The 27271-nt window shown below is 51.2% G+C and overlaps 1 protein-coding gene across 5 annotated transcripts in view; it reads right to left on the reverse strand.

The window, feature by feature from the left end:
- Positions 1-27271, reverse strand: part of MDGA1 (MAM domain containing glycosylphosphatidylinositol anchor 1) — a 65040-nt gene that overhangs the window by 7014 nt on the left and 30755 nt on the right. For all 5 annotated transcript variants that reach the window (XM_035295528.3, XM_078370660.1, XM_078370659.1 and 2 more), the window contains exons 2-14: positions 23686-23825; positions 19036-19210; positions 16406-16602; positions 15574-15706; positions 15051-15320; positions 12796-13125; positions 10602-10898; positions 9487-9771; positions 7696-7847; positions 6738-6915; positions 6469-6492; positions 5046-5198; positions 4430-4564 (exon numbers count right to left, since the gene is read on the reverse strand). In XM_035295528.3, coding sequence (XP_035151419.2) covers positions 4430-4564; positions 5046-5198; positions 6469-6492; positions 6738-6915; positions 7696-7847; positions 9487-9771; positions 10602-10898; positions 12796-13125; positions 15051-15320; positions 15574-15706; positions 16406-16602; positions 19036-19210; positions 23686-23825 — 2469 coding nt within the window. The remainder of the gene's footprint in view (positions 1-4429; positions 4565-5045; positions 5199-6468; positions 6493-6737; positions 6916-7695; positions 7848-9486; positions 9772-10601; positions 10899-12795; positions 13126-15050; positions 15321-15573; positions 15707-16405; positions 16603-19035; positions 19211-23685; positions 23826-27271) is intronic.

Here is a 27271-nt window from a genome sequence, read left to right on the forward strand (position 1 = left end):
GGCTTCCCATCGCTGTCCTCTCCTGGCCTTGCACACCTGATCTGGGCCCTGTCAGCTTCTCTGACCTCATTTGCTTCCACTCTTTCCTGGCTCCCACTCGGCTCTAGCAAACTTGTCCCCTTGCTTTTCTTTAAATGCCTGAGGCCAGTTCCTGCCTTAGGGCCTTTGTTTGTGATGCTCCCCCAGCCTGGAACACTCTTCTCTTCCTCAAGGAAGTCCCTGACGATCCCATGTAAAATAGCTCTGTTCTTTTTTCTGCATTATTTTCTTTATAAAGCTTGGCACGAGTAGAATGTAAGCTCCTCAAGGGCAGGGGTCTTTGTCTTGTTCTAGTATTCTAGAACAGTGCCCGGCATATAACGATGCTCAATTAGTTAAGTGAATGAATAGATGAATGATAGGATTTGAGCTTCATGAACCTTGAGGTCCTTCCAACTCTGAGATTCTGTGAAAGTCCTTGATGACAGTTATGGCAAATTCTTCATTCAGAATTCAACTATTGGGAACTGATAGGAATTTGACACAGACCTTCCTATAAGGAATGAATAGGAAGAGAAGATGTGAATCCCAGGGATGGCCATACTGCAGAGCGGAGAGTGGTCTGGGCCTGGGGAGCTGCAGGTTAAAGACTCAGAGTTCACAGGAGCGATAGAGGGCTCCCAGCTCAAACCCAGGAAGACTTCTGAAGGAGGTGGCATTTTAGACAGGCTTTGAAGAATGGGAAGGATTTGGCCAGGGAAATGTGGTAAGACAGGGCATGTTAAGCACAGGGGACAGCCTGAGCAAAAGCCCAGTCGCTGGAGAGCTGGAGTCTATCAGCCTGAGTGAGGGTGGGGCACATCTTTACACAGTCAGAGAGCCACGTGATTCTCATCACTCAGCCATACAGTTCTGTTTGAGGTTAGATGTGGCAAGAAAGATATGGAAGAGTGTAGTGAGCAAAGTTCTTTTTTTTCTTCTTTGAGACAGGGTCTTGGTGGTACAATCATGGCTCACTGCAACCTCAAACTTCTGGGCTCAAGTAATCCTCCCACTTCAGCCTCCCAAGTAGCTAGGACTGCAGGCATGCACCATCACACTCAGCTAATTTTTAAAGCTGTTTTGTAGAGATGGGGTCTTGCTGTGTAGCCCAGGCTGGTCTGGAACTCCTGGCCACCCAAAGCGCTGGGATTATAAGTGTAAGCCATTTAGCCTGAGTAGGCCCTTTTCAAAAGGTCTTGGGCCCTAGGTGTCCTCTGTAAAGGGATATCAGGAAGCCTCTGAGCAGGGGGGACATTGGAGCTGATGGGGTGCTGAGGGAAGGGGATGGTGAAAAAGCAGGCTTTCCCATCGGGGTCCTTGGGGCAGGGCAGTGGAGGAGGAAGAAATGGTATGGGGATTGAGGCTAGATCCCAGCAGGATGCGGACAGGGGCCATTTCTCCAGGAGAGAGAAGAGAGAGGCTGGTGAGGATCCTGGAAGATATTGGGTCTTGGGCCTTGCGAAAGCCAGGGTGAGTGAGTGCCTCCTGTTCTACTAGGTGCTGGCTCAGCCTCTCAAGGTTCCATCCCCTACTGGCGAGGGTGTCCCCACATGCCTGAAAACTTCAAGGTGCATCTGCCTGGCTTTGCCATGGGGGAGGGGGTGCTTCTTGCTATCCTACTCCCTCCTCCCTCCTCCCCGCCCACCCTGCCTGGCAGCTCTGGGCACCAGCTGTCCCCAGACCTTGTATCTCGCTGGCTCTCCTTGGTCCAAGCCAATTCCTTTTATCCCAGGCAGGTAACATTTGGTAGCTCTGTCCCACCAAGGGGTCTGTCTATCTGGTGTCACAGATGGTACAGCTTTGTCTGTGGGAAGTGCCATGGAAATGCCAGCCAACAGGCACCATGTAAGATTGATTCCCCTTCCTCAGAGCCAGGTACTTCATATCAGTGGGGGCTGGAGGCGAGCTGGAAAGGACAGGGAGGGGCCACTGATACGGCCTGGGCCCTCCTAACCAAGTCATGGTCACCTCCTTCTCCTCCAGCACCCCTCAATAACCCCATAATTCCAAGTCCCCATGGCTGTGGGCAAATGGGCTGAGCACCCCCAGGCTAATGCCTCCAAAATCTCCCCCTCACTATCTTGACCAAGTTATGTAACACATGTGCCAATATCTTTCTTTAAACTCACTCACTTTTTTTTTTCTTTTTTGAGCTTTGTCCTAAGCATCAGTATTAGAGAAATCCTGAGTTTGAAGGGCTAGCTTTATTCACCACATAAAACATACCTAGTGCTAAAACTGGGAAAGACTGAGGTAAACCTGAAAGAATTGGTTGCCCTACCTGGGGAAGCCAAATGTAAATGAGAGGACTGGGCAGGGTGGGGAAGTCCTGGTGATCCACCCTCACCCACCCCAGAAGAAGCTTCTTATGAAGTCTAGACCAAGCCGTGGACAAAATGATTTGCGCAGATGGTTTGGGGGCCCCAATGGATGCAGAACCTTCTATCCCACACCATTCTTGCTCGTCAGTTCAGCCTGAACCATCACCCTAGCTGTGGAAACTTCTCCATGACCAGCCTTTAGATCTACATTTGCTTTAAGTCACTCTACCATCACAGCTGAGGAAAACAATGAAGGAAGACGCTTTCTGCAAACTGACAAGGAATGATTGCCAAGATGATGTACAATTTCGAGGGAAAAAGGAAGCATCGGACAGTATGTGCAGAACGGGAGGAAATAGAGTGTGTGTGTGTGTGTGTGTGTGTGTGTGTGGTGTGTTTGTGTGTGTGCGGTGTGTGTGGTGTGTTTGTGTGTGCATGTGGTGTGGTGTGTGTGTGTGTGTGTGTGTGTTGGTTTCTTTTTTCTTCTTCTTCTTTTTTTTTTTTTTTTTTTGACAAGAAGTCTTGCTCTGTCGCCCAGGCTGGAGTGCAGTGGTGGGATCTTGCTCAGTGCAACCTCCACCCCCTGGGTTCAAGAAATTCTCCCTGCCTCAGTCTCCTGAGTGGCTGGATTACAGGCATCCACCACCACACCTGGCTATTTTTTGTATTTTTAGTAGAGACAAGGTTTTGCCATGTTGGCCAGGCTGGTCTCCAACTCCTGACCTCAGGTGATCTGCCTCCCTCAGCCTCCCAAAGTGCTGGGATTATAGGCACGAGCCACTGCGCCCATATGTACTGGTTTCTATTAAAGTATCTTGGAAAATTTGCCCTGAAACCTAGTCTATTGCTCACCTCTGGCAGGAGGACTGGGATGGGAGGGTATTTGCATTATGTACCCTTTTGTACCTTTTGACCTTTGTGGCATGTATTACCCTTCCTATAAACAAGTAAACAAAAACGATTTTTAAAATCATCATGTCCTCAGCAGAGACTTTCATGACCATGCCGCGGGGTCAGGTCTCCCTGTTCCCACTAGTCTCAGCCTCTGTCCTCCCCTGACACAGGGGCCACTAACTCTTAGCTGGTACCATGGGTTGTTTAATACCTGCCTCTCCCACTTGCCTGTAAATGCCAAGATGATGGGGAACTCGTCCACCTGGTTCACTGCAGCACCTGCTACCTGGACCGAGCAAGAGCTCTGGAAGTGACGGCTGACAGATGAGTTCACTGGTTATGTGATATTCCTGCCAGAGCCATTGCTTCCCAAAGGGCATTCCTTCTGTTCACTCCCACACTTGGAAAGCAGCACCCTTCCCATCTCATGTTTAGGACCTGGAGAAGTCACACAGACCTGGCTTGCTGTGTGGTCTTGGGCGAATGCTTGACTTCTCTGAGTTGTATGGTAACACCTCCCTCATGTGGTAAGGGTTAATGCAACTGAGGATGTGGCACACCCAGGACATCACCTGGCACCTGGCAGGCACCCACATTTGCATCCTCTTAGTTGCCTTCTTCATCTCCTTCACTTCCATCTCATCCTGCTGGAGTCTTTTTCTTTTTCTTTTTTTTTTTTTTTTTTTTGAGATAGAGTTTCACTCTTGTTGCCCAGGCAGGAGTGCAACTCACTGCAACCTCCACCTCCCGGGTTCAAGCGATCCTCCTCCTCAGCCTCCTGGGTAGCAGGGATTACAGGCACCTGCCACCATGCCTAGCTAATTTTGTACTTTTAGTAGAGATGGGGTTTCACCATGTTGGGCAGGCTGGTCTTGAACTCCTGACCTCAGGTGATCCACCCTCCTTGGCCTCCCAAGGTGTGGGGATTACAGGCGTAAGCCACTGCACCCGGCCCCTGCTGGAGTCTTTTCTATCTGCAGGCTCAGGACTCCTTGATTATCTCAAAACCTCCGACAAGCTGGCTTTCAACTTCTCTTGCCAATTTTCCATGCAGACCCCCTCCATGGACCTCTCATTTAGCCAATTGGGGAAGCTCAGGCCTCACCTGGGCCAGCCCACAGCCTCCTGCAGACCCCACTTCCCTCCCATCCCCCAGCACACACTTGGTCAGACTACCTGACCCCCCAGCTCACCAATGTGTTTCCCATACATGTGGTAGAAGAAGGAGACACAGTAGAACTTCGCGCTGGCATTGTAGAGGGGACTCACCAACCTTGCACGGTCCCCCAGCTCCCGAGGCCTCGATGTCTCGATGAACATGTAGTACCCTGTGGGGAAGAGGGAGATGCACCAGCAGCCCCGAGACACCCGGGCCTCTTCCTACCTGATTCCCTCTCTGCCTAAGCCTCTGCTGGCTGAACCTGAGGTGCCTCACCCCACGCACCCTGCCTCACAGCACAGCACAGGAGTCTGGTCAGCATTCCTGAATCCTTGGCTCCACTGTAATTCCTTTTCTTCTTGATCCTCTATCAGGATGGGGCTGCATCTCCCCTCAGACCAGGAATCCCTGAGGATGGGGCTGTGTCTCTCCTCTGACTGGGGCTCCCTGAGGATGGGGCTGTGACTCCCCTCAGACTGGGGCTCCCTGAGGATGGGGCTGTGTCTCCCCTCAGACCAGGGATCCCTGAGGACAGGGTTGTATCTCCCTCAGACTGGGGCTAACTCCCTTCATCCCCAGTCTGGGGTGCCCTGGGCCTGGACACCCCTCCGAAGCAATCCTCCATTTCTGGCAGCAGGACAGGTCCTCACCCTCAGGGGTGCCACTTATGTCAGTGGGGGGACCAGTGTTGGGGGAGCGTTTGGGGTTCTGGGTGAGGGCGTTCTGCCGCGTCCAGTCAAAGTTGTCTGTCAGGTCCTGGGTGTAGCCACAGATCTTCTCATCCTCAAAGTGGCAGGTGTTGTCTGCATTTTATAGGGTGAGTGAGACAAAGAGTCAGCCTCCTCAGCCCCTCAGGTCCAGCCTTGCCCCCATCACCACCCTGAGGCAGCTCCCCTGCAGCTGAGCAAGGCACTCGGGATTCCAGGGTTCAAAAGATCAGGCATAAGGCCCACAATGAATTTGTTGCTGTAGCAAGAGTGCTTAACCCTTTTTGTGCCATAGGCCCTTCTGTCATCTAGCGCAGCCTAAGGATCATCTCAGAATAATGATTTTAGACACATAAAATGAAATATATAGGATTATAAAGAAAATCAATTATATTGAAATACAGTTGTCAAAACATTTTCAATTTGTTATAAAATCGTAAGTAGGCTTCTTATCTAATTAAATCACAAGCTCTAGTATCAGGTCTAATAACTATAGTTTTGAAATACAAATGGACATAAACGATATTTAGAGCTATCTGGAACAACTGTCGGGTGAGGTGAAAACTCGGGATTTCTACTGCTGACAAAGTCATGGGTGCTGATTTTATTACTGTGGTTTGGGTCCTCCATTCATCATTGAAGGAGATGTTTAATTTCTGCTAGAAGATGGGGAAAATAAAGAAATAATTGAGGCCAGGCATGGTGGCTCACGCCTGTAATCCCAGCACTTTGGGAGGCTGAGGCAGGTAGATCACCTGAGGTCAGGAGTTCAAGACCAGCGTGGACAACATGGTGAAACCCCATCTCTACTAAAGACACAAAAAATCAGCCAGGCATGGTGGCACATGCCTGTAATCCCAGTTACTTGGGAGGCTGAGGCAGGAGAATCACTTGAACCTGGGAGGCAGAGGTTATAGTGAGCTGAGATGGTGCCACTGCACTCTAGCCTAGACAACAGACTAAGACTCTGTCTCAAAAGAAAAAAAAAGAAATAATTGTATGCCTTTCCATGTTTATAGATTGCCTGAATTCTATGTATAGACTTTTTGGAGGTCCATGGGTCACAGACTAAGAACCACTGACCCAGGCAATAGTGGGTATAAATGAGCCCAGCCTCTCCTTTTTTCTTTCGGGACAGTGAGCCTCTCCCCTCCTGCCTGCCCTTTAAACCCCGGAATAAATTCCAGATACAAACATCTCCAGCCCAGCCCTGCTCCTCCTTCTAGCTGCCGGCCCTACCTCATGGAAACACAGGGAGAATTCATTTTCTTTCTGACTATCTCAATAATAGCCTATCTCCTTTCACCAGGAGAGCCTTTGTGTCCCTAAAGGGAAGGGTAAGTCATAGGGGATTGGGGAGTCTCACCTGAAAGGTTCGGAGAGTTGATGGCTGAGAAAGCAAGCAGGGAAACCAAGTCAGAACTGAGGTGTGGGGCTCTACAGAGGATACCCTCCTTGGGACCAGAGGACAGGGTCCTCAGAGCAGGACTGGGGGCCAGTGGGTCTGGCCTGCAGTGACAAGGTAGGAGAGTGCATGGTGGGAAACCCCAAGCTTAGGAACCACATGGGGATGGTAGATGGGGTCCCTGGGCATGAAATGGGCCCATCCTTCCTACCACCACCACCGTCACCTACGCTCTGTGTAGTGGATGATGCGGGAGGCCATGTCACCAGCCCCGAAGGTGGTATAGGGTGTGAGGCGGACCTCATAGCTGTGGGGCACACGGAGATCGGTCAGGATGTACTCCAGCAGCTGCCCCTTCTCCACACGCCGGACCGGGATGGCCTTGACCGCTGCATTGTGCTGGTTGAGCTGTAAGCACAGGGAGTTCCCAGATGCCCGGAGGTCAGGCGCTCAGTTTCCTCATCTGTGAGACAGGACAGTCACCGCTTCCCACCTCCCAGGGCTGCCTTTATAATAAAAGTGACGATAGCAACACCCTGAACCATTAAGTGTTGGGCACAGTTCTAAACATTTTCCATTAAGTCATTTAGTCCTCAGAACAACAATCCTATGAGGCAAAATATAATTACCGTCATTTTACAGATAAGGAAACTGAGGCCAAAGAGAGTAGCTTGCTCTAGCTCACACAAAGCTGGGTTCTGGCCTAGGCAGTCTGCCCCCGAGTCAAACTCTCACCCTCCCACCTAACCCCTCTTGGGCTGAGCAGAACCATATGGAATCAGACTGGGCATGAGAACAGCAGAGCGACTCTGGCCTTGCCTGGTAGAGGCTCCCTGGATGAGACTGACCTCCCCTTTTCCACACCGCTTCTTAAGCTCTTGACCCAAGAGTAGATTCTACGTTCTGTAAGCAGTGCTGGTTCCCTCCACCATGAACCCAGCAGAACCCTGCCTGCCCACTTCTCAGAGCTGTGCCTAGAGTTTCCCTCCAGAAGGGACAGATCCTTAGAACCTCCAACCTCTCGCTGCTATATTCAAAACTTCTCTCCCTGCCCCTGAAGAGTGATCTCTAAGGGGGGCAACGTGTCTGGGCCCCATCTACGACCCTTCCTCTGGCCTTGATGAGCATTTCCAGGGTCAGCCACGCCACCCTCCACCTGCCCCCAGGCCCCTGCTCCCCTTGGCCCACCTGGCGGACACTGAGTCTGTAGTTGAGCACAGGGTCGACAGCATCAGGCTCCCTCTGAGTCCACTGCAGCACATAGGAGTAGTTCTTGGACAGCTTGTGGCTGCGGGTGGGGTTGGGGGTGTCGAAGTAAAACTCCGGGCTGTAGGCTTTGGCTAAGAGGGTGGGGAGGGGGGCATTGGGCCGTGAAGGGTTGGGGAGACACAGAGAGGAGGTGTTGAAGAGGGAAACAGAAGAGGATGAGGTGGAAAACAGAGAGAGGGGATGGAGAAACAAAGAGAAAGGGAGTATTGTGAGGAGAGGAATGTTTTCAAGAAGAGGGGATTGGGGAGAAGGAGGATGAGGTAGGAAGGAAAGTGGAGATGGAGACAGAGAGATTGGAAATTCCAAGAGGTGAGAAGGGGAAGAAAGGCCGAGAAAAACAGAGTAAAGAGAAATTTGGGAAGACACAGACAAGGGAAATGAGGGAAGGCATGGCATGGGGAAAGAGAATGGGTGAAAGACAAAGAAGGGTCCAGGATATTGGGAGAAAAGAAAGAGAAGGGAGCAGAGGGGAAGAGAGAGAGGAAAGAGGTGGGGAGGCAGGGAAAGTGTGGGAGAACAGGGGAGAAGGGAAGGAGGTGGGAAATGTCACAGGGGCCTTTGGCTGGCAGGGCTGGGTGGGGGGGAGATGGGGAGAGGGCCAGTGACCTGCCATCCTATCCCCCTGATGTTGAGTGGGGGGAATTCAAACAGAAGCTTAAGGGGCACCCAGTCAGTTGGGGGCTGCTGGGAAAGCTGTGTGTGCCACGGAATGGGGGACAGGTATGCCCAGGCTCTGCTCCAGGGGCACTGCCACCAGCTCTGGCAGGGAGGCAGCTCTCCCCACATGGAGGGCGACCATCAACAACCCAGGCAGCCCCTCTGTGTTCCCCTAGGCCTCCCTCACCACCACCTCTGCTCCTTTCTGACCCACCCATGGCCATCTGCAGCCCCTGACAGCCCATCTGAGAATGCCTTGAAGAGGTGGGGCTGAGGGGTTTCTGGGCTCCGAAGGGCCTGCACCTCTAGGGTGCCAGTTCAGGAAATGTGTGCTGTCTGGTCTAGTGCCCCCCAACGTTCCAGAGAAGCTGTTGAGGGGCATCTTCTCTCCTCTAAACTACACCTCAGGCTCCCGAAGTGGTTCCCCATCTGTAGCCTCAGGGGTCTTGGACGAGGGATGAGGTGGCGGCGGGGGGCCATCGTCAGGGCTTGATGCTGGTGGGAGTGGGGCTGGAGCGGACGCTGTCTGCTACTGGAACTGCCGGAAGCACAAAGCTGGGATTGGGCCAAGCTGAAAGGGATGGAGCCTATGCCTTACGCAGGCGGAGCGGCTTTGAACGGGTCTAGGCCTGGTTCGGGTGTGGGTAGAGAGACGAAGCCTGGGCCTGGGGAAGGCTGTGTTTGAAAGGGGCGCAGTTCTCACAAGCCCAGTAAGCGCACTGAGCTGAACTGGGCGGGGCTTAGGTCAGGTATAGGCACTGGCGGGCCTTGGAAGGGGAAGGCCTCCACCTCAAGAGATGGTGTGAGCGGGGGGCGTGGCCTGCACCTGGAGGGCGGGGCTGGGAGGTCCAGGTTGGGATCCGGGACACGAAGCGGGGCCTGGCCTTGGCCTGGGCAGGCCTTGGATAGGCTTGGGCTAAGCCTGGAGTAGGCGGGCTTCAAGGCGGGGGGGCGGGGGGGGGCACCAGGGAAGGAATCACCCGGGCTGGGATGGGGGCGGAGCCTGGCACCTGGTGGGCGTAGTGGGTGGGGCGGGACCCTCTGGACGCTCACCGGAGACCTGGAAGAGGCAGGCAGCCGAGCCCACGTCGTTGGAGACGCTGCACTCGTAGCTGCCGCTACTGTCGCGAGTTACGGCGTCGAGGTGCAGCTCAGCGTGGTCCAGGGCCTCGGCGGCAGGAACAACGGGTGGTGGCGGCAGCAGTAGCTGCCCTTTGAAGCGCCACACGGCCGAGGCGATGCGCTGGGGGCTCCCTCGCAGCAGCGAGCAGCGCAGGAGCACAGGCCGGCCCAGTGCCTGGCGCACGTCCTGGGAACTGGGTTCCACCTCCGGCGGGACTGGGGGCGGGAGCGGCGGTCAGCGGGTCCTCCCCCCAGCGTGTGGTGTCTGAGGAGCAGCCCGTGGGGAGGCAATGCGCTCGCCTCTACTGCCGTGAGCCCTCGCCCAGAAAGATCCCAGGGCGGATGCACACATCCCTCCAATGGCCACGCTCTTACCTCCCAACCTGCAGATACCCACTCCCTCCCAGCCATTCCCACCAGTCATGTCTCCCAGACCCGGCCTCCAGTCACGCCTAAGTGGGCCCCTTACCCCACCCCCAGCCCAAATAATGAAATTCAGGATAAGGCAGGAGTTTTGTGCACAATCTCTGAAGCTAGATGGGCTGGGTTCAAATCCTAGCCCTGCCTCTGTGAGACCTTAGGCAAGTTACTCAATCTCTCCATGTCTCAGTTTCCCTATGTGTAAAAATGGGGGAATGATAGCATCTATTATAGGGCTATGGGGGGTTAAATGAGTTAGCGCATTAAAACTCTTAGAACAGGGTTTGGCACATGGTGATAATTTTCATAATCTTGTTATCAAACAGTGTTCCCCTTGAGGGTCTTTCCTCATCCTTCAAAATCACATTTCCACCTGTCAAAATCAAGTAATTTTTTTTTGTTCACCAGGCCCCTGAAAATGAAGATGGGAGATACTTGATGGAAGTGGAGCACAGAACACCGACTTCCTTGTCCTACAGTATGGGGGTGTCAAGGAGCGTTCGGGGTATCAGGAGTAGGTGGTGGGGTCTGGTTGGACTGGAGGTGGGGGGATGAAGAGGGGGACAGGCCGGCTGGGAGGCGGCAGGAAGGCTGGGAAGGTAGTCCGGGTGGCGTAGTGGACTCACACTGCACGTTCAGCTGCACCTGGGCCTCACGGGGGCGCACGTTGAAGCCATTATAGCGGGCTGTCTGGCAGCGGTAAGTCCCGCTCATGTCTCGGCTCACACGCTCCAGCCGCAGCTTCCCGTCGGGAGTCTCCTCCAGGGGCAGCCCCGAGGGCAGCAGTGCGGCCTCCTTGTCCACGCGGGACCAGAGCACTGGAGGCCTGGGCTTGCCCCGCACCTCGCATTGCAGCTCGGCAGGCGATCCCTCGCGCACAGTCACCACGGCCCGACCCTTGGGCACACTGATGGTGGGCGGCACTGCGGGGGTGAGGGTGGTCCAGGGAGAGGTGGGGCCGGAGTTAGAGCTCCCCTCCTGGCCTCTGCCCTCCAGCTCCTGCTTACCTTCCCCTAGGTGCAAGCCTCTCTCTCCCATCCCAGACTTCCCACTGGTCCCCCAGTATTTCCAAAGCAGAACTCACTTTCCCAAATCCTCTCCACTCCTGGGTCTCCACCTCAGGGTCTCCCAACTCAAAAAGAGACCTGAAGTCACCCTGGCCTATATGCCTTCTTCCCCAGCACTAGTAAGTTCTGGGGATTCCACATCTTAAACATTTCTAAATACATCCATTCTTGGTCCTTCTCTCCTACTTCTGGCCCTGGCCTATTTAAAGACTTCATCTTCTCTTGCCCTAGGGTGTTATCACCGGCTGCTTGTCTGTCCTACAACATCCTCGCTGTTTCTTCCTAAGTAATAGGATACCTGCTTTTCAGCAGGGCTCACAGCCACCCAGAATAAAGACTACATCTCCCAGCCTATATTATCATTAGCTATAGCCATGTGACTAAATTCTCACCAATGGGATACCAAGGAAAATAAGGTGTTTAAAAGAAGAAGCTGTACCCCTCTTCTCCTTCCTGCAGACAAGAATGCAGGTTAATGGCTGCAGCTGGACTGCCCTCATGGGCAAGGTGGCACATACTAAGGATGACAGAAGAGCAAGCCAGAAGGAGCCTGGGGCCCTGAGGACTTGGTGGAGCAGACCCCCCACACTAGTCCGGACTGCTCACCAGCAGACTTTGACATGATGAAGAAGTACACATCTAGCTAGTTTAAGCCAGTGTTAATTAGGTTCATTTTGGTTAATAACACTTAATTTCTTAATTTTTTTTTTTTTGAGATGAAATTTCACTCTTGTTGCCCAGGCTGGAGTGCAATGGTATGATCTTGGCTCACTGCAACCTCCGCCTCTCAGGTTTAAGCGATTCTCCTGCCTCAGGCTCCTGAGCAGCTGGCATTACAGTTATGCACCACCATGCCCGGCTAATCTGTATTTTTAGTAGAGACGGAGTTTCTCCATGTTGGTCACACTGGTCTCAAACTCCCAACCTAGGTGATCCACCTACCTTGGCCTCCCAAAGTGCTGGGATTATAGGCATGAGCCACTGAGCCTGGCCTAATTTCTTTTATTCACCTAATTCAACCAACACATTGCCCAAACGGAGGATCTTTTGAGGCCTTCCATGGGTTCCATTGCACATCACACCAAGCAAACTAAAATGTACCCATGTTCTACATTAAATATAATTTAAATATTAAGTTCTTATTTGTAAATAGCTCTACAAGGCAAGCTGAGGCCCAGTGATCTAGTTAGTATAATATATACTCTATCAACATTTATGCATTTATTGTCTTTAATTTTGCAGTTTTCTCTTCATATTTTGGAGCCAATTAATTTATTTTTCCAGGGCCTTAAAACGCTTCCATGGCCTAGGCATCAGGCTTGTGATCCAAATGGAGGAAACAGCCCTGGGTCCCTGACCTCACTCTAACACATTCCAACTCCTATGCCTTCTACATACCCTACAGGCTAACAAGGAGTCCTTTCCTTTGAGGCGGCACCACCCTCAGGGAACTCTTTCCAGACTCTCATCTATTGCAGTTTGTAATGATATATTTATTTGTGAGACTATCTGAAACATGTTTGCCTTTCCTCCTAAGCTCTGTGAGGGCAGAGCCTGTTTTGCCCACCACTCTATCCCAGGACCTAGCACAGTCCCTGGCGTATAATAGGGACTCAATAAAAGTATGTGGCATGAACAAATGGTGACCTCCTCACTCTGGCTTCCCTTTCCCAAGCTGCTGCCTCCCCACTACCTCCTGTCTGTGGGCCTGTCCACCCCTTCACGTTTCCCCAGTACCCCTCCAGTTGCCCACCTGTCTCAGAGGAGATGTTGACCTCGACGCTGAGGTCGGGCACAGGTGCCCCTGGGAAAGAAGCCATGCACAGGTAGGTGCCATAGTCACTGAAGTGCAGGTCAATGAGCTCTAGGCTGCTGGTGACCGCGGGAAGCTCAGGGTCATTGCGAGTCACCAGCAGCCTCTTGGACATGCGTGCCGGCTTGCCATTCTTGAACCACTGGTAGGTCACCTTCTCCTGGGGCACTGCATCCACGTGGCATGATAGCTTCAGGTCCTGGCCCAGCTGGATGTTCTCGCTCTCTTTGATCACATCAGGTGTGATCTGGAATGTGGCGTTCTTCATGGCTGTGAGTGGATGGGGAGGGTAGGGTAGCTGGGGTTTACCTGACTCCAGGGGTCCATGTCCCACCCCAACCTAGACCCAGCTTCTCCCCTCTAACTGGCCCCTCTGGAGGTAGGGTGCTACAACTCCTCCAGGTGAAACTATCACTTTTCTGTGCTTGGAAATTGTTTCGTTTGTTCAGATGAGCTTCAAAAGTTCACAAAAGGTCACTGCAGAAAAGCAGGTTTAGTAATAACAGAACATACACTATGTGAGAGGCACTGTTCTAAGCACTCTACATGGATTTACTAGTTTAACCCATCCCAGAGTCTCTGAGGGAGATGCTTTATTACCCCCATTTTGCAAAGGAGGGAACTGAGGCTCAGACAGTTTAAGTAACTTGCCCAAAAAAGTAGCCAATCTTGAATTCACACTGAGTCTGAGCTCTTGACCACTAACTCCTTTGTTTTTATCATTGTTTTAAATCTTAAATATGCAAAATACACATCTGGAAGCATGCACTAGAATATAATAATGCTTCTATCTAGAGAGTGGAACTGAGGAGAATTGACAGGCAATTTAATTCTTACATTTCACCCTTTTATGCTGTTTGACTCTTCGTAATGTGTGTGTAATTTTTGTAATAAGAGACCAATACAACCACTTTACATGCAATTACAGGAAAACACAACATTTAGAAAGAAAAAAAGGTATGGCCTCTTTAAAAAATGTGGATCATATTTGAAATAAGCCAAGAGCTAAATAGAGTTTTTAATCAGCTACCCAAACTTCTGAACAGGAAACTGGCATAACAGCCATAAGACAGATCTGTGCTGGGAAAGGCAGGCTCTACAGTCACCCTAAGAGGTGACCATAAGTATTTGATTTAAATTGAGATTTTACCAACCAGGCTTAAAAGGCCAAATGGAATCAGGTGGAAAAAAATAATCTTGTGATGGGAAAGTACCATGGAAGGAAAAAGGAGTCATTAGGCACAGTTTTTTTTTTTAACGTTCTTTCTTGCTCTGATTAAGTAAAAAGTCATAGAGAGGTAGTTTCTTTCTGTGAGGAGAGTCAGAAAAAGACTGACTGGTCAGTAAGAAATGAATGAAGAGAGTCCCATGTAATCAGTGACTCTCAGTGGAGTTCGGCAAAAGCTGTCCTTTAAAAAGTGCTAAAGAGCTGGAAACAGGCCCGGATCCTTAAAAACAACAACAAAAATCAACAGGGGAGTGTATACTCAGGGCAACTTGAATCTATGCTCTCGGGTAACCAAAATATAAAAAAAAGAAAAGAAACAACAACAACAAAAATCCCTAAAGCCACACAAGCAGAAAAATTTTAAGTTTTCTCAATTCAGAGTGTCAAAATCAACATCATAGTGTGCAGTCAGTGATAATTAATGAAGCTGAGGTTTAGTAAGAAAAATGTTTATACTTGTTTAGACTGAGCTCCAAGTTTTCTATCATTTTTACATTTATTAATTATCTTCAGATTCACTTTCCTAATAAAGATTTCCGCATAGGACATATGGAAATGTGTGTTATTTTCACTTAAATTCAGTTAATCACATAGAAACCACTGTACAGGGAGAAAGCCAGGAAATTACTCTTGAAACCAAGAATATCCCCATTTAGCTTTCTGCAGCCTCAGTTTCCCAATCTTAAAAATATATATATATAGGTAATCAATCGTAGCCCTTTCTACTTTTTGGATTGTGGAGGGTAGCCTGCCAAGTCATAAAGCTTCATACAAATTTTAGTTCTTCTGCCATCTGCTGGCAGTTAGCTGAATTGCAGGGAAATCAAAGTGCTTGGAACATCCTCTGCGTGCCTCACCTACCACGGAGAAGCAGACAGGCCCCTTTCCGAATTCACTGGGAGCTCCCAAAGGCCAGAGACCCTGTCTGCCTCATAACATCCCTCCCACCCCTTCTAAGGCCACGTACATCGCACCAGCAGGTTGACGGTCTTCTTGGCAGGGTTGCCCACATTGTTGGTGGCTGTGCAGTTGTAGTAGCCAGAGTCCCGGGCCTGCACTGAAGGGATGCTGAGGGTGCCTCCCTGGGCCAGAGCACCTAGGGGCAGCGGGCCAGGCCCATGGGACCACTGCAGCTCGGGGAGGGGATCACCGCCTGTCAGCAGACACTGCACCGTCACATTCTCCCCAGGGTTCACCACCAGAGTTTCATTCACAGACAGCTTCAGGGCTGGTGGTGCTGAGGACAAGGAGGGGGTCTTAGGGGTCTGTGAGGCAGGGCTGGATGTTGGGGAAAATAGGGGGCTAGGAAAACCGTAGAGGCCAGAGATGTCCTCGGGGGAGATGAGAGGGGAGAAGGCAGAGCAGGAAGAGGAGAGGAGGGGCCAGACATTAGTGGCAATGTGCCTGCAGTCCCTGTGGGGTGGGGCATTATCCCCTGGTTGGGAACTAGCTCCGGTAGGCAGGGAGTATTGGCAGGGAAACACCTGTACCCGTGGTGTTGGTGAGCCGGAAGGTGATGGCCTTGTCTGGGATGCCGCACACGTTACGCACAGACACCTGGCAGGTGTAGCTGGCATAGTCCTGGGGCCGCAGGTTCTTCAGCTTCAGGACCTTGGTCTCCCCCTGGGCAGCAGTGGACCACTGGGGTGAGGTGCCTGCTTGAGTCTCCAGGGATCCCACATACTCATTCACCCAGCATCAGCGCCTACCACAAATGCCTGTGTAATTCCTATCTTCCCAACCCCCCCACCCTCACCAATTAGCCCCAGGGGTCCTGAGCCTGGGCTGGATGCTACACTCTCCATAGCCTTGGCAGTGCCTCATCATGGGCTTCTCTGGGCCTGAGGTTGACCTGGTGCACACTGGCAAGGACCAGGCCTTGGTTTCTCCAATCTGGGAAATGGGAGGAGTAAGAAGGGAACTTGCTCTTACCACCCACACAGACATAAGGCCAGCCTGTAGCCACTGCTGGTCATCTCCCCACCTGCAGGTCCTGCTGTGCCTGGCCATAGGTTCCCAATACTCTGCCAGCCAGCAGCAGGCTGGGATGACCTGTCTGCCCTTAAGGGGTGCATTTTCCTAACTAGCAATGTTCCTGGAGGACACGTTGCCTCAGGGACACTCCTGTCCTCACTGCTGCTCCCTGGCCTTTTGGTCCTGATTTTTCTGCCCCAGGCTGTCTGAACTCCAACCAGAACGTGTGCCTCCAAAGTCAGAATAGAATTGTTGAAGTCAGGGCAGTCTCAAAAACAGCCCCCATGCCACCCTCCCCTGTTGGGTGCAGAAGAAAAAGCGTGGGGCGAGCCAGCTGCCCATCCTGACCTGAGTATAAAGGGGCTCATAGATGTCGACCCCGTTGTCCTGGCTGTGGGACAGGGTATCGGAGCCCCGCTTCCAGATGAAGCGGGCAGGTGGGTTGGAGTTGACAGTACAGCGCAGGAACACGGTCTTCTCCTGGTAGAAGTTGCCTCGCACATCGCTCACCGTCTGGTGCACCGTCAGCACTGGCTCATCCAGGTCTGCAAGGGCACAGCCCCCATGGAGTCAAGACTGAGTGACCCCGAAGTGGGGGGCTCAGGTTCCTGGCAGCCCTCAGGAAAAGCTGAGCCACCCTCAAGAGATGTTTCCAGATTGCCAGATGCCCTCCCGGCCCTGTAAGCTTGACCAACCTGTTAGAGGCAGAGGACAGGACTGTTTCTTTTTTCTTTCTTTTTGTTTTGTTTTGTTTTGTTTTTGAGATGGAGTCTCACTCTGTCACCAGGCTGGAGTGCAGTGGCACCATCTCAGCTCACTGCAACCTTCAACTCCCTGTTTCAAGCGACTCTCCTGCCTCAGCCTCCCAAGTAGCTAGGACTACAGGCACGTGTCAAGGGCCAAGAACTACTAAGCTACCTCCGTTTACCAAGGAGGAAACATGCCACCACGTTTTTCGTGCACAGCTAATTTTTGTATTTTTAGTAGAAACGGGGTTTCACCATTTCTTGATCTCCTAACCTTGTGATCCGCCTGCCTTGGCCTCCAAAAATGCTGGGTTTACAGGAATGAGCCACAGCACCCAGCCTCCATCCCTCCCTCCCTTCCTTCCTTTCTTTCGAGGCAGAGTCTCACTCTGTCACCCAGGCTGGAGTGCAGTGGTGCAATCACAATTCACTGCAGTCTCAACCTCCTGGGCTCAATCGATCCTCCCACCTTAGCCTCCTGAATAACTGAGACTACAGGCATGTACCACCACACCCAGCTATTTTTTGTATTTTTTGTAGAGACAGGGTTTCACTGTATGAAACCTTGCCCAGACTGGTCTTGAATTATTCCTGGGCTCAAGTGATCCTCTCGCCTCAGCCTCCCGAAGGGCTAGGATGACAGGTGTGAGCCACAGCACCTGGCCAAGGGGACAGGACTTGATGCCTTCCCAGACTTCCTCCGAGCTGTGCTTCCCAGGGTGTCTAGCTTTGCAGTCTCCCATCATGGGATGGAGGAAACGCTGCTTCCTCAAATCCTAGTTAAGCTGTTAATTTGTAGTGTGACCCACCTAAGTCTCTTCTCTCTCTGGGCCTGTTTCCTCATTGGTAAACTAAGGTAGCTTAGTAGTTCTTGGCCCTGTTTTGCACAAGAGCATTACGTGAAGATTTCTTCTTAATACTGATGCCTGGCAGAGTTCATTGATAAGTGTCAAAAGTCAGAACAATGATTGTCTCGGGGGGGAATTATTGACTGGGAAGGGGCATGAAGGAATTTTCTAGAGTCCTGGAAATGTTCTATCTCTTGAACTGGAAGGTGTTTACACACACACATACATAGGTTAAAAAAAAAAAAAACCATTAAACTTTGCATTTAAGATTAGTATACTCTATTGATTAATCCTCAGTTTAAAAAATAATTTAAAAGTTTAAGAAAGAATCGATATTTGGCCCCACCCCTGATCAATTACATCAGAATCTCTGGAAGTAGGGCCCAGGCATTCATTTTTTTAAAGGGTTTTCTAGAGATCCTAATGTATGGTTGTGAGTCATAGGCACTGACAGGTTACATTCCAACATCCTCCATCCAATGTTCCAGCAGCCCATCATTCTGACCTTTCCACAGTCCACTGGAATAGAAGTCACCACCCCAGCCAGGAGAGGAGGTGGGCATTGGTGGGGCCCAGGCTATGCCTGCCAGCATTTTCCAGTGCTAATAGCCTGAGAAACGGCCCTTAGCTCCAGGGGTCAAGAGGACCCTGGGCAGCTGATGAGGGACAGAAGAGAGGTCTGGGGTGCCACTGTTTATCACTCTATTAAGTCCCAATTAGGGAGTGGGAGGGTACATAGCTAATAGGTAGGTTCATTCTAAGACTTAAGATGGTGCCAGAAAGGCTCCTGGGCCTGGGCCAAGATCTTCTGGGTACCTGAGTCAGCCTGATGGATGACTCAGGAAGAGAGGCCCCTGGGGCTAAAGGGATACCCGTGGAGACCGGGTAGGGACTGGGGGCTTCTCATTCAGCTAGCATCAAGGACTGGTGGAGTGGGGCTTGGTCCTACATGTAATGTAGTAGGGAAGGAAATCTCAGAGCTGCCACAGGACAAAAGCAGAGGCATGAGGTACAGTAGAAAGGGCAGTGGACCACGGGGAAGAGATCTGTGTCCTCATCTGAGATCTGAGGCTACCTCACTCCATGCCTGTGGGCAAATCACATGGGACCTCAGTTTTCCCATCTGTGGAAGGGGTGTAAGTCAACCCATCCTGCCCTCCTTGCTTACCTCACGGGGATGTTGCAAGGTTCATATGGGATTACAGGTGGGGAAGGTGTAGATGGTAGAGGGTGGTACACACCACCCATACCTCTTAGGCACCTCCCCTGAGGTCTACTTCTCCATCCCACCCCATCCCCACTTGCCTGCCTCACCTCAGCCCTGGGGCACCCTCTGGCCTGGGCTGGGCTGTCAGGGCTCTGGGAGAGAGGGGCCTCGACTCACACTGCACATCCACGCGGATGGATTTGATGGCTGGTACGCCTACACCGTTCTCGGCCTTGCAATAGTAGCGGCCACCCTGCGTGCGCGCAATGCGCTCAATGCGCAGTGTCTCGTTGAACACCGACGTCTCCTGGAACTTGTCCGAGGCGCTGCCTGCCGTCTTGGTCCACCGCACCTGGGCCGCCGGGAGGGACAGAGTCAGACTGTCAGACTCACACGGGATGGGGACCTCAGCGCTGAGTACCTTGCAACGGCACCCCCTCTCCCCACTTTTTCACAAACGCACTTGGGGCATACGCAGGCCTAGGAATCGAATGCAGGCAGACCCGTGGGAATGCACAGATGGGGTAGGACGCCGTGGAGTCAAGAGCTGGGGAATCCGGGATTAGAGGGAAGAGCCTTTAAATTGGCATGCAGTGCTGGGGTTAAAAGCATGGATTCTGCTGGGAGCGGTGGCTCACGCCTATAATCTCAGCACTTAGGGAGGCCGAGATGGGTGGATCATCTGAGGTCAGGAGTTCGAGACCAACCTGGCAAACATGGCAAAACCCCGTCTTTACTAAAAATAACAAAAATTAGCCTGACATGATGGCCTGCGCCTGTACTCCCAGCTACTCAGGAGGCTGAGGCAAAAGAATCCCTTGAACCCGGGAGGCTGAGGTTGTAGTGTGCCAAGATCTGGTCACTGAACTCCAGCTATCAGGTCCTGAGCAGCCAATGGAGGGGCTCACTCCGGGAGGAATTGAAGCCTCAGGCCAACAGCCACATGAGTTAGCTTGGAAGTGGCTTCTCCAGCCTCAATTATTCTCCAATGACTGCACCCCTGGCTGATGCCTTGTGAGGAACGCTGAGCCACAGCCAGCCAGCTAAGCTGCTCCCGGGTTCCTGTCCCACGGGAACCGTGAGACAGTATGTTTGTTGTTTGAAGCTCCTAAGTTTTGGAGTATTTGTTATGCAGTAATACATGACTAATACAGCATAATACCCACTCTGCAAGATTCTTATGAGGTTTACAAAGAAAGTATATAAATCACCTATGTGTGGTGTCCCATTATCTTCCAATATTTAGATTTTTTTATTTTGAAGATCCTTTCAGATTGCTCTATTTTCTCTAGTTCCTCGGTTGTGAATTATTCACCTTGTTGGGTCTACGGACTGACTCTCTTGGCACTATATTTTTTTAATGTGTGAAAAGTTAACTCCACAGGTTTGTACTCAGTGGGATTATTTTCCATAGAAGTCCTACTTGGACATTTATGGTCCTGTGTGTGGTGTAGTTCTCATCCACTACTTGGGTACAGGTGGCTGCCGACACCCAAGATCATGGGTTCATAGATTCCAACACATTTTTATGTTGGTTTCTCAAGTTAGGGTTTCCTCATTATTTGGATATTCCAAAATACAGACAGATTTAGGGTTATGCTATCCCATAGGTGGTTGCATTTATAGCCACACCCTGAAGGACAGTCTGTTCCCTGCTGTGACTCTGGGCTGTGGGACAGAGATCTTCTGGTCCTCATTCATGGATGATGCCACTCTTGTTGAGCCTCCAGCTTTAGGTAGAGTTCAGCTCCAGCTCCCAGCCATGGATAGACCTATAGCCTCAATGCAAACCCCTTGTGTGTATGTTAATATGACTATCCATACAGTGTGTATGCAGTGCCAGTCTTTTCACAGGCCAGGTTCCTCAACTTCTGCTCCCTGCCATCACTGTAGATTCTGTCTGCATTTCTGGCCCCCCAATAGCCCTCATTCTCATGACTTGTCTGGAGTGAAGCATTCCATGTCCCCTCAGTCCCCCTCATCTTGACCACTAAGTGGGCCGTGAGATGCTAGTTCCCTTGTCCCTAGTAGTCTGGATGCTCCATGAGAACAGAAACTATAGGGGCATCTTCAGGACTCGTAACTTTGCTTGGCATGTAGCAGGTGCTCAATAAATATTTCTTAAAATGAAACAAGCAAAAAAGCTAGAGGGCATTTTAGGAGAGGCAAGCAACCTTGGCTAAGGCAGGAATGAACAAGTTGTCCTTGGGGATGGTGGGGAGGCAAGTCTGACTGGAGCACAGGGTGTGAGGAGGCTGGCAGTGGGAGATCAGACAAGAGAGGCAGGTGGAGGCCAGACTGTAGAAGGTCTTCGATTCCATCCCTAGGAGCTTGAATGAATCTGGTAAATGATGGGGAGCCACTGAAGGTCTCTGAGCAGGGGAGTGATATGATGTAGCACGACAGGGGTTATCATTCTGGTAGCAAAGTACAGGAATGGATTGACGGGGGCTGGGTGCAGTGGCTCATGTGCGTCATCCCGCACTTTGAGTGATGGAGGTGGGAGGATCCCTTGAGCCCAGGAGGTCAAGACCAGCATGGGCAACATAGTGAAACCCCATCACTACAAAAAAAAAAAAAAAAATTAGCCAGGCATGGAGGCCTGTAGTCCCAGCTACTTGGGAGGCTGAGGCGGGGAGGATTGCTTAAGCCCAGGAGGTAAAGACTGCAGTGAGCCATACTGCACTACTACACTCCAGCCAGGGCAACACAGCAACCCTATCTCAAAAAAAAAGAAAGATGAAGGAGGGGTGAGGTGAGAGACTAAGAGGTCAGTTAGAGTCTACAGCAGTGGTCCAAGGGACAGGACCGACAGGCTGACCTAGAAGGGGAATGAAGAAAAGAGAGGAGAAGACCCATGCAAGAGACATGAAAAGAAAGGCGTGCCGGTGCTCTGGTTCACATCTCAGCCCTTAGGGAGGCTAAGGCAGGAGAAATGCTTGAAGCCAGGAATTCAAGACTAAAACACTCCTGGCTAACATAGGGACACCATATATCCACCCAAAAAATTACAAACAATCCAGGCATGGCAGCACACACCCGTGGGCTCAGCTACTTGGTCAGATGGGGTGGGAGGATTGCTTGAGCACACGAGGTCAAGGCTACAGTCAGCTGTGGTCATGTCACTGCACTGAGCCTGGGCAACAAACTGAGACTTCCATCTCAAGAAACAAACAACGACAAAAAGAAAACAAGTAAGGCCTCAGAATCAGAGTCTGGCTAGACGTGAGGAATGAGAAGGTGCAAGGTCAAATATGAGCCCAAGGGTTTGAGCCTGGGTGGTGGAATGAATGAAAGCACTGGTGGAAAGAGAAAACCAGGTCCACAAACACATAGCCACAACCACACACCACCCACAGGGACATGTGAGGGGACACACACAGATGGCCGGTGCAGCCTGAGGGAGAGATGACCCGGCGGCCTCACTGGCTTTTAGGGAGGACTGTCCCCCCTTTAATGGTCACACCTGACACAGACATTGACCTAAATCCAGCAGCTTGTTTTCCCTCCCAAAACATGCCTTCGAGAAGCAGCAGCAGCAGCAGCGGTCACAGTTTCTTGTCCATCTGCCTGTCTCCAGACCAAACCTACTAAAGCCATCTATGTTCCCAAAAGTATCCAGAAAAAAGAATTTTGTATTTCACTGTCCTTTCTAGCATCCAATTGTCACCCTTTCTGCTGCTATTAAAGGTCACAGCAGCTCACTGGCAAATTCCTCCCGTCCCGTCAGTCCACCTCCTCCCTGCCTCCTCCCCTCAGCTCTCAGTGATAACGGGCCGGTGCTTCCTGCCCAAGCCATACACTTCGTCTGTGACAAAATTCATCTGGCATTTCCAGATCCTTGTTTTCTGTTTCTTTCTAATTGCTTTGGAGATCTTTGAACCTCAAGGGTGTGAAGCTTACCTGCCAGAAGCCTTCTGAAGTAGAGATCATGTTTTCTTTTCTTTTCTTTTTTTTTTTTGGAGACGGAGTTTCGCTCTTGTTACCCATGCTGGAGTGCAATGGTGCAATCTTGGCTCACTGCAATCTCCGCCTCCTGGGTTCAAGCAATTCTCCTGCCTCAGCCTCCCAAGTAGCTGGGACTCCCAGTATGCCACCATGCCCAGCTAATTTTTATATTTTTAGTAGAGACAGTGTTTGACCATGTTGACCAGGATGGTCTCGATCTCTTGATCTCATGATCCACCCGCCTCGGCCTCCCAAAGTGCTGGGATTATAGGCGTGAGCCACCGCGCCCAGCCGAGATCATGATTTCTATGCTGCTTGTCATTACTGGAGCCCCCAACTCAAAGATGGACATACTGGGAGGAAGCAGACCGAGCTAAGAGAACACTGGTTCTGGATGCAATGTCTGCTTCCATCCTCACAAGAGCTGTGTGCCCTTGGAAGTTTACCCCAACCTCGCTGAGTCTCAGATTCCTCAGCTACAAATGGGGGCATTAATGCCTTCCTCACTGCACAGCTGTGAGGCTCCAAAGGGAAAGCACTGGAGAAAGTGCCTGGCACAGCGCCTGGCACATGGTCTGTCCACAGACAATTAGAAGGATGTGCCTGCTCAACAGATCCGTGGAATGGAGTGGAGCTGAACAACTGGCATCCAAGTGTTCTCCTCAGCTGTCAGTGTTTTCAGGTGAAGGAGCCCACAGCCTCCAGCCCTTCCCCACAGAGTTCATTTTCCAGCTATTTCCCCAGCCCCAGTCTCTTGTTCTCTGCCTCCATGCTGCGGTGCATTCTTAGTCCTCAGCTCCTGCTGCCTCTTCTTAACTGCTCAGCCCAGGCAGGGAGAGGGCAGGAGGGGCCCAAGCAAGGCCTGGGCTGGGGGCTTACCTGGGGTCGAGGGTGCCCGGTTACAAGGCACTGCAGCATGAGGGTGTCCCCCTCCCGGATGGTGTAGACACGCTCGCTGATATTGTCCTCTTTCACCACACATGCCTGGCCTGCATGCACGATCTGGGCCTGGGCTGGAGCTGGTGGGAGAGGATGGAGGAGGTTTAGAGAAGAGGCCCTAAGGCGGAGGAGCTCTGGGGCTCCCTTCTGAGTGTGTTGGGGAGACCTCCCCAGACCACTCCTCAGAGGCCTGACCCTGCTGAGTCCAGGAAAGAATCCTCCCAGGATTTTTAGGCCAGAACCAGGAGGGCCAGGAACTCAGGAAAGGGACAGTTCCCCCACCCCTTGCAAGACAGCTGTGCTTTCCAGTGGGCTGATTGTGTGAAGGGGCTTTGTCATCGGTACAAACTGGGCATCACTCAGTTAATATCACCATCTTAGCAGTCCTGACAGCAGATGTTGTGGCCGCCCCTCTCAGCTCCCCAAGGTGACAGATGCATCCATTCCCAGCGGCCGACAGCTCAGGGTGTTCACCTTCCCCAGGGAATTGCTGCCTTGGCCAGAGGTGCCTAGGAGATTACTCCCTCCTCACCACAACACACACACACACACACACACACACACACACACACACACACACAGAGGTGGGGTGACTGTGGCACTGTCATTCTCCAGAGCTGTCCTGGGAACAGGCTGAGGCTACGCTTCCTGAGCCACCTCTCTGCTTGGCTGCCTCACTCATTCCTTCAGTTTCTCTTGAGAGCATTTTCCCAGCAAATTGCTTGCCTAAACCCTAACTCCCCAGCCCCAACCATCTCATGCTTTGCTTCTAGAGAGCCTAAGCTAAGACATATAGACACACACACACACACACACTCTCTCTCTCTCTTTCTCTCTCTCTCACACACACACACACCCCAGCTGCACATTGCCCTCCCCGAAGGCCTTCATTGTTTTTCATTGCTCTCTGAGCCCGTGTCCAGCTTCCTCTTCAAGAGAGAGAAGTTTTCACAGAAGTTGGGGCCTGGGAGCTCGCAAAAGGCTGTGGCTCCTCCCTGACCTCTCGCACAGTGCCCAGGGTTGGGCTGTGGCCCAGGTCAGGGGACCAAAGCTAGGATATGGCTGGATGGGCCAGTGGGAGATGACTGAACTTGCCAAAGTCACAGCCCCTGCCTCGGTGTCCAGCCCCACCGTTCTAAAGGCAAATCGGCTCCCAGCCCACCAAGGCTTAAGCTCTAGGAAAAGGAAAAGACCCCAACTTCACAGGTTCTGCTCAAAGCTGAGAAGGGAGAGAGCAGAGGTAGAAGAGCTGATACTGGGCATGAGCTACACGAGGAGGTATAAACAACATCCCTGCTCTGAAGGGGGCACAAGGATAAATAGTTAAAATAGAAGCCATAAGAGTGATGGAACAGACTTTCTGTGGCTAAGAGATAAAAAATTATAAACAGGACCCAAGGCCATGCCAGGCAAGGGGGAAGTCACACCCCTACACTTAAAGAAGAACCTATGTTCTAGCTGCCGCAAGGCGTTCCTTTTTCTCTAGCAGCTGAACAAGCACTGGCCTGGAGATAAGCAATACTGAAACAATTGCAGACCCTCCGCCGCCAGACGCCGACTACCCGGCCTCCTCTTCCACCAGCCTTAACTACAGCTTTGATCGGACAAGAGTCTGATTTCAGTAGCTTTCTCCTGATAAAAGACCAGCAACCATGGACTGGTTCTGACCAGTTGCCAGAGGTTGCCCACTAAGTGCCTTTGTGGCTTTCGTGTCACCTTTTGACACATAGGCCAGATTGTGGTACATTTAAATGTCTGCACCCCAAAGTGAACATGAGGTGTATGTAACATGCATGTTTGCTTACTATGCATCTATGCATCCCCCCTTTGTGAATATTCATAGCTCCTCCCATAACCTGTTGAATATGTATACCTGGCCCACCTGTTCAGCAGAAATTCCTGTCTCACCTTTCCTCCTTCAAAGTGACTGCTTTCAGTCTCTGCCAGAGGCTACACTTCCCAGCCTGTCAGGATGGCCACCCTGTGGGATGCAACCCTCTATAAGAAGTAAAGCTCTCTTCTCCAAATGTATAAGTCTCAAGATTCTTCAGTTAACAGAGGTAAGAATATAAATAAGAAGATAAAGCCTATACAGAAAATGTACAATTTCCTCCAGAAAATGTCCCATGACTGACAGGCGCCTTCCTTCCTCATGTGTCAGAGTGTGCATCACCCTCCCCCACAGCGCAACAACAAAGCATCAGACCTGTGTTTCTGTCAAATTCAGGATTCTTGTCTTTCTGCCTGCCAGACCATGAGCTTCATCTCGGGATCCCCAGCACAAGGCCTTGAACATAGCAGGTGCTCAGTGAACCTTGAATGAATGCATTTATAAGGATACCCCATGGTGAAGTTGCCGGGTGACATAAGAGAGATACAGAATGCCCTAGGATGTCAGAGGACAGGCATCACCATCTTCTGGAGGAAGAACCACAGAAGGTGTAGCTTTTAAACCAGGCCTCAGGGAACAGGGAGGCTCCATGCTAGTTGACAGGGCAGAGTCCCAAATTATATTACACAGGGTAAACCACTAGTGATCTTTGGACATTAGTTTTCTCATCTCTAAAATGAAGAGAACATTACCAACCCTAAGAACTCACAATGGTAGATGTGATGATAACATGGGATAAATGAAAAATGCTTAATGGAGTCATCATAAGTTTTACAGATGCTACAGATAGGGTCTTCCACCAACATTGATGGAATGGAGATGAGCTAATCACAGAGGTAGAGTCCCAGAGGTAGCCTGGTAGCAGGGTGGTAAACTTGGTCAGCAATTGGGAGTGACACAGGCTATGTTTAACCATGAGGGTCTCTGTAAACAGCAACAGGTTCTGTAAACAGTGGTAGCTGCCACCAACCCAGAGTCTGAGTGTCCAAGTGACCATCCTGCCTGACTGGCTACCCCAGAGGAATGAACCTGGCTGGCTGTCAGGAGACAAGCAATGTAAGCCTTGGGCAAGTCAATTTACCACCTTGGGCCTCAGTTTCCCCACACATAGGAAGGGTAGATTAGATGACTTCTACGGTCTTTTTCAACTCACAAACTCACACTTCCTATGAATTTTGTAATCAGCACATAGTCCCTATATAAGATGCACTCTAGAATCTGGGAACTGGGCCCGAAACCTAGTGCAATAAAAATGCATGAGCATCACTATACGTGAAAGAGATAGCCATCTGTGACCAAAGTTCTCAGGAAATCTCATCAAGAAACAACCCACCAAGAGATGATGTGCATGCTGGGTGCTGATAAGACCAAGAGGCCTGAGGTGCCTCTCAACAAGGAAGACATCGATTTAGCAGGCTCCAATGGAAGATAAGCTGTAATCTTGGACACTGTAGCTTGCCTGTAGCAAGGCAGTGTTGTAATGACAGAAGCTTTGGTGACAGATAAGGAATACCGAAAACGAGCTGGAGAGCTGGACTTTCTTAGGGCACAGCTAGAAGAGGCCAGGGAAGACAGGGCCTGATCAGTAGACACAGGGCCTCTGGTCACCTGACAGGTATATTTCCCCACTGGAGA

This window comes from Callithrix jacchus, chromosome 4, assembly GCF_049354715.1.
Source record: "Callithrix jacchus isolate 240 chromosome 4, calJac240_pri, whole genome shotgun sequence".
Classification (NCBI taxonomy): domain Eukaryota; kingdom Metazoa; phylum Chordata; class Mammalia; order Primates; family Cebidae; genus Callithrix; species Callithrix jacchus.